At 38.9% G+C, this 11,352-nt stretch overlaps 2 protein-coding genes across 4 annotated transcripts in view; one reads left to right on the top strand and one right to left on the bottom strand.

Annotated features, from left to right (window-relative positions):
* Nucleotides 1–11,352, bottom strand: part of Med14 (mediator complex subunit 14) — an 89,492-nt gene that overhangs the window by 41,966 nt on the left and 36,174 nt on the right. For all 3 annotated transcript variants that reach the window (XM_050160754.1, XM_050160757.1, XM_050160756.1), the window contains exon 11: nt 1,470–1,595. In XM_050160754.1, the coding sequence (XP_050016711.1) occupies nt 1,470–1,595 (126 nt within the window). The remainder of the gene's footprint in view (nt 1–1,469; nt 1,596–11,352) is intronic.
* On the top strand, nt 10,700–11,268 carry LOC126512806 (40S ribosomal protein S13-like). The gene has a single exon (XM_050160761.1). It carries the CDS (start codon nt 10,700–10,702, stop codon nt 11,153–11,155), a length of 456 nt encoding a protein of 151 aa, XP_050016718.1. The 3' UTR covers nt 11,156–11,268.

Below are 11,352 nucleotides of genomic sequence, written 5' to 3'. Positions count from 1 at the left end.
GGTGGCTCACAACCATCTGTAATGAGGTCTGGCGCCCTCTTCTGGCCTGCAGGCATACACACAGACATAATATTGTATATATAATAAATAAATAAATAAATTTTTTTTTAAAAAGAAACTTTGTGATGGCACCTACTACTGGTTCTTCCACTCTAGCAGCCCATCAATGGCAAGGAATTTACAACCATATATTAACTAATACACAGGGTTTTCCATGACTTTGATGATGGAAGAAAAACTAAGCAAGAGGTCTCTATTTACCTAGGTCTCTAGTTCCTACCTGTATCAACGTGGAGCACCTTGTGCCTTCATAATAAAAATAAAGACCTCAATGACATTAGTTATAATTTTTTAATGAATTAATTTATTTTGTAGTTTCCCCTCCCTGCTCTCGTCACAGCCTCCTCATCAATAGTCATAAAAACCTTAATACTGGGTGCTCAACTAATTAACCTTAACTGCCTTATTGACCAGTTATGCCTTGGATCACTGCCTCCCTTAGGAGGCATTTCATGGTACCCTATCTATCCCACATTGACTTTCTTGTCATTGGTATTTCTGTACCTAAATCCCTATCATCGTTCTAATCCAGACAACTAGAGGGTCAGCCATAGCATGATCAATATATAGCTTACTGCTTCTTAGATCAGTGACATGGTTCCCAAAAACATCAGCACTGTTGTTGTTGCCTCAAAGCCAAGTGTACTATCCAGTTTGCTGTAGTGACTCACCAGCTTCAAGGTCAGCAGCTTCTACTGAGGTAGTTAGTGGACCTAGCCAAAATGTTGTGAGCTGTGGGTAAGCTACCTCACACAGCCATTGCTGAAGCCTGGGCTTACTTGAATCATACCTCATCTGATGTATGCCAATGTGCATATATATATAATAAACAAATTTAACTTCTGATACAAATAAAAATTCAAATCAGACTTAAGAATTCCAAGTACAAGATGTAAGGTAGTTCATTATTCCTTCCACACTTACTTTCAACACTGCACACACTACGCCTTCCTACACATTATAGCAGTTCATTTTTTTTTAATTTTTCGAGACAGGTTTCTCCGTAGTTTTTGGTTCCTGTCCTGGAACTAGCTCTTGTAGACCAGGCTGGCCTCGAACTCACAGAGATCCACCTGCCTCTGCCTCCCAAGTGCTGGGATTAAAGGCGTGCGCCACCACCGCCTGGCTAGAGCAGTTCATTTTTATTTTGCATTAAAAAAAAAAACACATTTTTCCTTGGGTGAGAGATACTCGAAGTTAAGAGCAATTGTTGCTTTTGCATAAGACCCAGGGGTTCAATTCCCAAGACCCACGTGGTGGTTCAAAGTTACCTGTAACAAGTTCCAGGGGATCTGATGCCCTCTCTGACCTCTGTGAGTACCAGGCACGCAAGTGGTACACATACATATATGCAGGCAAAACACACACACACACATAAATTCTTACATTGACTACATTTAGTAACTTACCAAGTCCATAAAGCATCAATTGGAACATTCCAGAATGCAAATCTACAAAAATGTGTAGGCACTCCGAAGTACCACAGGGCTCCAATATGGGAACAATAAGAGCTGGAAGCGCAGTCTCTATGGAGGCTGAACAGTTGAGAATTAAAAATCATTTTTCAATCTGAATATTCTCATAAAATTATTTTGCAATGAGTCTGAATATAGAAGAAAAGACCTAAATCTAAGAAGTGAAACTGAATCACAGTATCAATTAGTCACTGAAAAGAAAGTCATTTTCTAGTTGATTTGTGGAAGACATATTTAAAAAAAAAAAAACAGAAAAAGACAGAAAAATTAATTCAAAATACCATAAAAACAATTACTCCAATAAAAGACCAATCCCATCAGTTGACTGATTTACTTCCATTCAATATATTTGCTTTTAGAGATTTTAATTAATTAAAAAGTGTCAAGAAAAGGTTTAATATATAAATTTTATCTATAGCTCAATAAGATTGCCAATGTAATTTTTTTTGTTAAAAATTGGGGATTTTTGTTACTGTTCTGATAGCAAAGAACTCGTGTTTTTTAAGAACCACTTAACAGGTATTCAGCATTACATGGAATTCTTGTTTTCATTTGTATAACTACTTTTCAAATCCAAGATGAGATGAGAATGTAGACAGTCAAACTTCTAAAGCTGACAATACACTTAGTCTAGTTTCGTGGTATTTCCTATTAACTTGCCCTTTATTCCCTCAATCAAGGATAATGAAACCCAGTAACTCAAAGCACAGTAAGCACCACTCAGATTGGGGATCGCAGAAGTCCTGCCGTAATGACACACCTCAAAAGGGCAGCCTTTCAGGAAGCATCACTCCTCTGTGTTATTTTGTCAAATAAGGACATTAGCTTCTCCACACCACCAGTCATTAGGAACCAAACACAAATGCACATAAAATAAAGATAAGTAATTTTTAAAAAGAAAAAGAAAAAAAGGGGGTAGCTTCTTATGATCTTGTAATTAAGATTACTGAACACTGACAATTAACAGACACATACACCTAGAAAAAACATTTAACCAATACATTCAAGGTTCTGGACCATCGGCCTTTACTTCCTAAGGCCCACATTTCCATTTTTGCTTAGTTTCCCTACTCCTATACTTAATGTTAGGACTCCCTGGTGGGAAGAAAGAGGGTGTGGGCAAGACCCAACACAGAAGCCTCATCAGGTTAGGCCAGGAAGCCCTGATAAAGTGGTTGGCAGTTCTACCCACTCAGCAGAGGACTACATTCTCAGCTGGGCATTTGCTTAGAGAATGATTCCACCTGTGTGATGAGTCTGCAGCAGACATGAGGTCTTTTCTCACTCATGTCTTGAAGGACTGTGATTGGTTGCCATTTTGAGATGAGGCACACACTCTTCTGCATGGAACAATCACAAGTCAAAGGGCCTGGGGGACAATATGCCACAGCCTCTGGGTAGGAGACTGCAGTGTAGGGCAGTTGTGATATCAGGAGAGCCAAAGTTCATGCACCAGGAGGCTTGAGTGTTGAAAGGTCTGGTGGTCGATGGTAATAACAGACCCCAATTATCTGAGGATAGAGTCTCACAGGCCCTGAGCCCAAGGTGAGCAGGCAGCCTAACCTCTGTAGTCACCTGTCTGCTGCAAGGTTCTCTGCTGGTGGGACTGAAAACTCTGAAGCTCAGATCCAGAGCAGAGGTCTCTCGACTTGTGCAGCCTCCTCCCTCCCAAAGGGTGTTCGATGCAGTATTCAAAGCACTGCAACACCGTAGTCTTACAGCATAGATGTCACTGCTCTGCATTCAAGAGACAGCCCTTGACTTGAACATGGTCAATCCAGGTGTACAAACTGGGGATTCTCTGGAGTATGGGACAAGCTGCATGGCCCACAGACTGAAAATCTAAGACTGGCCAGCAGAGGTTTCTTGTATACAAAGAAGGGAGGTTCCTAAAATGAAGACAGTTCTGTTCACACATCTGACTCATCCAGCCTCAGCAACCTCCTAAACGATAGGAAAAAGAAGAGCCTCCAAGGGCTGGAGAGATGGCTCAGAGGTTAAGGGCACTGACTGCTCTTCCTGAGGTCCTGAGTTCAATTCCCAGCAACCACATGGTGGCTCACAACCATCTATAATGAGATCTGGTGCCCTCTCTGGCGAGTAGGCATATATGAAGACAGAACACTGTATACATAATAAATAAAAATATTAAAAAAAAAGAAGAGACTCCAACTTCAATTGACCATCCCTTCCACCTGGAAGAGTCCAATATTAGAGTAGCCAGGAAAAAAGGTGTTAGTACTTTGTCATTTAGTTCCCCCCTCCTTTTCTCAAACTGTTTCCTTTTATTATAATTTCAGTATTATTTTTATTTTATGTAAGGGAGGGGCTCGAGATAGGCTCTTGCTATGGAACCCAAATGATCTTGAGCTCACTATGTAGTCTGGCTGGTCTTGAACTTCAGATCCTCCAGCCTCAGCTTTATGAGTGCTAGCATTTTAAGTGTGAACTGCCATACTGAGTCATTAAAAAAAAAAAAAACAAAGAATAGGTAAATATTTGTTGAATTTTTATTGCTCTTATTATTAAAGAAAAATAAGCACAAAATATATATACACTACAGATTTCAAAAGCTATATAATAGTGAAAAGTTCCCTCCCATTAAAAGTCTTGTTTCCTTTTTATTCTTCTTACATTTATGTAATTTTGTTTATGCGTTTTTCTTTAAATGTGCATTATTTTCCCTTTTTCTTTTTTGTCTTCCTAACATTTACCTTTCTTCTTTTTAATTTTGGTTTGATTTTCTTTTGACCTTTATTTTATCCATTTACTATTTTTACTTTTATCTTAAATAAAATTTAAGGTGATAGTTTACCATTCTGTTATTTTCTGTTCTATGGTCACTGGTGTTATACTAGTTGGCATTAATCTATTTTTGTTTTCCCATATCAGGCTTGATTTAATATTATAGCACCTTGTTTTGTCATCTCTGAATGATAGTTAAGATTGACTGCTCAAGAGAAGGTTTCTCAGTAAGAAATTCCCCCAATACAACTGTAAAAGATAACCCATACAGACGGGGTGCATAAAGAATGATGAAAAAGCAAGGCAACATAGTACATACAAAATATCCTAACTCTTTAATTAGCAATCCAAAGATACTGAGGTAGCTCCAATACTGAACAAATAATTCCAAAGTCTGTCTGTAAAAATTATTTTTAAAATCTAGTAAGCAGATAAATTAAGGAAGATGTGAAATTAGCAACACTGATGAGATGCTCAACAAAGAGAGTAGGAGAAAAAAATAAAACTGCTAGTAGAAATAAAAAACTAAATAAATCAAATGAAAACCACAGTGGAAAGTTTCATCAGTACACCAAAATCAAAGAGCTGGCTATGACTCAGTAGTTAAAAGCACTTGTTCCTCTTGCAGAGGAACCAACCAGATCCCGTTCCTAACACCCACATGATGGCTCACAACTATTCCTTATCCCCAGTTCTAAGGGATCCGAGGCCTTCATCTGACCTCTGCAAGCACCAGGAGGCACTCACAATAAACATGAAAGCAAAATATTCATACACATAAATTTGAAAAAAAAATTAAATAATTAGAAAAAAATCAGACAGAAATCACAATACAAGAATGAAGAAATTCTATCAGACATTAAAGAATTAAATAAATAGACCAGCATAATTAAAAAGCTAAATTAAGAATCCATGGATTGGGGCTAGAGAGATGGCTCAGTGGTTAAGAGCATTGCCTGCTCTTCCAAAGGTCCCGAGTTCAATTCCCAGCAACCACATGGTGGCTCACAACCATCTGTAATGAGGTCTGGTGCCCTCTTCTGGCCTGCAGGCATACACACAGACATAATATTGTATACATAATAAATAAATAAAATAAATATTTAAAAAAATAAAAAAAAAGAATCCATGGATTAAAAAATACAAAAAGAATCCATAGAATGGAACAGAGAGATCACTAAGTGGTTAAAAGCACTTGCTGCTATTACAGAGGATGGATGCAGCTTCAATTCCCCACACCCACATCGTAGATTATAACAACCAGTTCCAGGGTTATCAGACACCTTCTTCTGACCTCTCTAGGCACTAGGCACACATACACATACATTCATATACATACATATACAAAACATTCACTGGTAATAAACAAATTTAACTTAAAAACTTTTTAAAAAATCCATAGTATGAGTCGGGGATAGGGCTTTGTGGTAGAGCACTTGCCAAGCATATCTGAGGTTCTAGGGTCAATCCCTGGTAGCAAGTCAAAAAAGGAAGGCAGGAAAAAAGAAAAGACAAAGGAATAAAGGAAACAAAACAAAATGAAAATAATGAATCCACAGGATAGTGTGAGGCATAATAGTACACACTTTGATTCTAGATTTTGAAAAGTGAACTTAGGAGGATTAGAAGTTCAAGGACTATGTTAGTCCTTATCTAAAATGTTAATTAAAATAAAAAAATCCACTGCATAAAAGCAGCTGAAAAACACTAAAGACACAAAAAGCCTGGTCAACACAATTCTATGAGGAATCTTGTTCTTCTGGAAAGAAAAGAATACCAAAACACAAAAGGCATTTCAAGACTAAACATATGTGACCTCTCTACACATCTAATAGTAAAATGCCCAGTTCTGAAAATAGAAACTATTAAAAATTCAAGAGGTTCTATAGGCAGAGACATTTTCACATAGCCACCGGTGAGTAGCCTATGTCCTATAATACAAAATTACTCAGAAAAGTAAAGGAAACAATGCATCAAGATAAGATGATTTTAAGCTGGGCGAGTTGGAGCACACCTTTAATCCTAGTACACTAGAGGCAGAGGCAGGTGGATGTCTATGAGTTCAAGGCCAGTTCCGGGACAGCTAGAACTGTTACACAAAGAAACCCTGTCTTGGAAAAATAAAAATACAATGATTTTATAATGATCTCTAAACTAAGCATTGGTATATCCAATCTCTTTCTTTTTTTCTCTCTTTTTTTTTTTTTTCTCAATGGGGCTTCTCTGTATAGCCCTGAAACTCACTATAAAGACCAGGCTAGCCTCATAACTCAGAGATCCTCCTACCTGTGCTGAGATTAAAGACAAATGCCACCACTGCTGTATGGTATATCTAATTTCAACAAAACTAGTAAACATAAAGCAATAAATCTATATACAACGAGTGACTTTAATACCCAATTTCATCAATAGAAAAACTATCCACAACAAAATGAGTCAAAGAAACCTCAAAGTTAAAAGTACACCATAGATCAAATAGACATAACAGACGCCTATAATATATAATATCTACCAATCAATCAACAAACACACTAAAAGATGGAATAACATGCACATACCTAAGCAGAACTAATTCTACAAAAGGGTTGTATTACTGAAAATGATCTAGTTTCAGTGTTAGCTCCCTAAAAATACCAAAGACATTCTTCACAGAATTATAAGAAATAATGCTGGAGGGATTTATGGTTCAGTTGTTAAAGTCTAAGCTCACAACCAAAAATATAAGAATTACAATAAATAATCCTAAAATCTATACAGAAGCACAAAAGGCACAAACAGCCAAAGCAATCCTGAGCAGAAAAATAATGAAGCAGACACAACACATGCCTGTGATCCCAGCATCAGAAGGCTAAGCCAGCCTAAACAACATAGCAAATACAAGACGAACCGGGATTATAGAGAGGTCCTGTCTAAAAGCAATACACAGCAATCAGTGGAGAGTAGGGAGCGATGGCTCAGTTGTCATAAAAATACAAAGACCAGAGCCTGCTTTCCAAAATCCAAGTAAGAAACTGAGTATAGTGGTTTCATTTGAAGTGCTAAGAAGGTGGGGACAGGCAGATTCATGGCGTTCACTTTAGTCTATATGGCAAATGGTGAAGTGAGTGAGTGACCTTGACTCAAACATTACAAGGCCCAAACTGTCCTGTGGCCTGCACCCATACAAACATGATATTGGAGGCATCAAAATGCCCACTTCAAACTATATGACTGAACTATAGTAACAAAACAACATGATATTGCCACAAAACAGAGATGTACTAATAGAACAGAACACAGACCCCCTGAAACAATCCCAGAAAGCTATGCACACCAGGTTTTTAGTAAAAGTGCCAAAACAAAATAATACTGGAAAAATTTAACATCCATGTACAGAAGAATGAAACTAAAGCCCTGTTATCAAGTCTCTCAAACTTCAATTCCAAACACTTCAAAACCTGAAACTTAAAAACTGAGAAAATAATATATAGGGAAGACATTTTAATATGTGCATATAGGCAAAGGACTCGAGTAGATTAGGAAACACTAGCAAGAAACAATAAATGGGATGATGTGGAATTAAAAATCTCCTGCACAGTAAACAATTGCCTAAATAGATCAATTTAGGATAAAAGAAAATCTCCCCGGGGCTGGAGAGATGGCTCAGAGGTTAAGAGCATCGCCTCCTATTCCAAAGGTCCTGAGTTCAATTCCCAGCAACCACATGGTGGCTCACAACCATCTATAATGGGGTCTGGTGCCCTCTTCTAGCCTGCAGACATACACACGGACAGAATATTGTATACATAATAAATAAATATTTTTTTAAAAAAAAAGAAAATCTTCCATGCTCTTGGATAAGCATAGTGGCATTTCATTTGTATTTTAATAAATAAAGCTTGCCTGAAGATCAGAGAATGAAACAGTCCAAATGGTCAGCCTTTCAGACCATGCACTAGTAACACACACCTTTAATCCAAGTAGCCACACTAGTTGCCATAGAGACTGGGTGGTGCATGCCTTTAACCCCAGTAGTGCACATCCTTTATCCCAGCTCTAGAGAGGATTATAAAACAGGAGGAGAAGCTCTCAGACACAGTCTCCTTCTGACATTCCTGGAGTCAGATAGCCATTTCAGGCTGAGGTAGAGGTAAGATCCAGTGGCTGGCTATTTTGCTTTTCAGGTCTTCAGGTTGAACCCCAATTTCTCTCTCTGAGATTTATTAATCATGCTTCAGATACGTAGGATCAACATAATAAAAATGGCAATCTTACCAAAAGCAATCTACAGATTCAATGGAATCCCCATCAAATCCCAATACAATTCTTCACAGATCTCGAAAAAACAATACTCAACTTCATATGAAGAAACAAAAAACCCAGGATGGCCAAAGCAATCCTATACAAGAAAGGAACCTCCGGAGACATCACCATCCCTGAGTTCAAGCTCTGGCAATAAAAACAGTTTGGTATTGACATAAAAACAGACAGGTGGACCAATGGAATCAAATTGAAGACCCTGATATGAATTCACACACCTATGAACACCTGATTTTTGACAAAGAAGCTAAAATTATACAATGGAAAAAGGAAAGCATCTTCAACAAATGGTGCTGGAATAACTGGATGTCAACATGTAGAAGAATGCAAATAGATTTCTACCTATCACCATGCACAAAAATTAAGTCCAATAAATCCAGCTACTCTGAACCTCAATGAAGAGAAAGTAGGAAGTAGCCTTAGCGCATGGACATAGGACACTACTTCCTAAATATAACCCCAGTAGCACAGACAATAAGAGTAACAATTAATAAATGGGACCTCCTGAAACTGAGAAAGTTATGTAAGGCAAAGGAAACAGTCAATAAGACAAAACGGCAGCCTACACAATGGGAAAAGATCTTCACCAACTCCACATCAGACAGAGGATTGATCTCCAAAATATAAAAAGAACTCAAGAAACTAGACATCAAAACAACAAATAATCCAATTAAAAAACTGGGTACAGATCTACTCAGAGAACTCTCAACAGAAGAATTCCTCAAGATCCTTAGTCATCAGAGAAATGCAAATCAAAATGACTCTGAGATACCATCTTACAGTAAGAATGGCTAAGATCAAAAACACTGATGATAGTTTATGCTGGAGAGAATGCGGAATAAAGGGAACACTCCTGCATTGCTGGTGGGAGTCCAAACTTGTACAATCACTCCGGAAATCAGTACGGTGGTTTCTCAGAAAATTGGGAATTAGGTAACAAGGAGAACCTTAAGAGAGACATATATAGATCCCCCAGGGAAGGGAAATTAAACAAGATCTACTGAGAAATTTGGGAGTGAGGGTGCAGAGGGAGGGTGGAAGGGGAAGGGAAAAGAAGAGAGAGGAGGAGAACATGAGGGAATAGCACGGTTGAGATGGAAAGACAAGGAGAGCAAGGAAAGAGCTATCTTGATTAAGGGAGCCATTATGGGGCTAGCGAGAAACCTGGCATTGGAGAAATTCCCAGGAATCCACAAGGATGACCCCAGCTAAGACCCTAAGAAATAGTGGAGAGGATTCCTGAATGGCCTTCCCCTGTAATCTGATTGATGACTATCGTAATTGTCACCATAGAAATTTCATCCAGCAACTGATGGAAACAGGTGCAGAGATCCACAACTAAATACTGGGCCGAGCTTCGGGAGAGGGAGAGGGAATAATATGAGCAAAGGGGTCATGACCATAATGGGGATATCCACAGAAACAGCTGACTTGAGTTAGAGAGAGCTTACTGACTCTGGACTGATAGTGGGAGAACCTGCATAGCACCAAACTAGGCCCTCTGAATGTGGGAGACAGTTAGTTGTATGACCACTGGCAGTGGGTCCAACATTTAGTCCTAGTGCTTAAGTGGCTTTTTGGAGTCCATTCTTTTTGGAAGGATCCCTTGCTCAGCCTAGATAGAGGGGGGCGGGCCTCGGTCCTGCCTCAAAGTGATGTGTCAGACTTGGCTGACGCCCCTTAGGAAGCCTTACTCTCTGAGTAGTGAATGGAAGCTGGAGTGGAGGGAAGGTGGGGGCAGCAGGAAGAGGGGATGGAGTCGGAACTGAGATAGGTATGTAAAATGAGAAAGGATTGTTTAAAAAAATAAATTAATTAAAAAAATCTTTGACAGCTACAAAATCTGGAAAGGAAATTAGTATCTATAATCTATAAAGAACTTAAAAAAAATAGAGAAAAATCATCCAAATTATAAATGAATAAATGAACAGTTTTCACAAAATAAAGGGCCAATGAATACATGAAATCTTCAACATTCTTGGCTCTTAATAAAATGCCTATCAAAACTACACTGAGATTTCATTGCACTACAATGAGAATGTCTACTATCAAGAAATCAGCCAAGACTTCCTGCAGAGTTTCCTCCCTCATTCTCTCTTTGCTGCCAGACCCCCGCCATCATGGGCTGCATGCACGCTCCAGGGAAGGGCCTGTCCCAGTTGACACTGCCCTACTGCTGTAGCATCCCCATGTGGCTGAAGCTGACGTCTGATGACGTGAAGAAACAGATTTACAAGCTGGTCAAGAAAGGCCTTACTCATTCCCAGATAGGTGTGATCCTGAGGGACTCGCACAGTGTGGCCCAGGTCCGGTTTGTGACTGGTAATAAAATCTTGACAATTCTTAAGTCCAAAGGCCTTGCCCCTGATCTCCCTGAGGATCTCTACCATTTGATTAAGAAGGCAGTTGCTGTCCGAAAGCATCTTGAGACGAACAGAAAGGATAAGGATGCTAAATTCCGCCTGATTCTGATAGACAGCAGAATTCACCAACTGGCTCATTACTATAAGACTAAGCGGGTCCTCCCACCCAACTGGAAATATGAGTCATCCACAGCCTCGGCTTTAGTGGCATAAATTCCCTTGTGTACACGAACAATAAAATCATTTTGAATAAAAAATAATAAATAAAAAAATTAAAAAAGAAATCAGCCAGGCATGGTGGTCCACGCCTTCAATTCCAGCACTGGTGGCAGGGAGAGTAACAGAGGCCAGTCTGGTCTATAGAGCATGTTCAGGACAGCCAGGGCTGCACAGAGTGAAACCGTCTCAAA

The sequence above is a fragment of the Alexandromys fortis genome, unplaced genomic scaffold (genome assembly GCF_014885135.2).
Source record: "Alexandromys fortis isolate MF-2015 unplaced genomic scaffold, M_Fortis_MF-2015_v1.1 scaffold_83, whole genome shotgun sequence".
Taxonomy (NCBI): domain Eukaryota; kingdom Metazoa; phylum Chordata; class Mammalia; order Rodentia; family Cricetidae; genus Alexandromys; species Alexandromys fortis.
The sequence above is the reverse complement of the archived record's forward strand: the minus strand, read 5'-3'. Positions and strand labels throughout refer to the sequence as shown.

Excerpts from the sequence above, each read along its gene's own strand:
- LOC126512806 (XM_050160761.1), top strand. The coding sequence starts at position 10,700 with ATGGGCTGCATGCACGCTCCAGGGAAGGGCCTGTCCCAGTTGACACTG.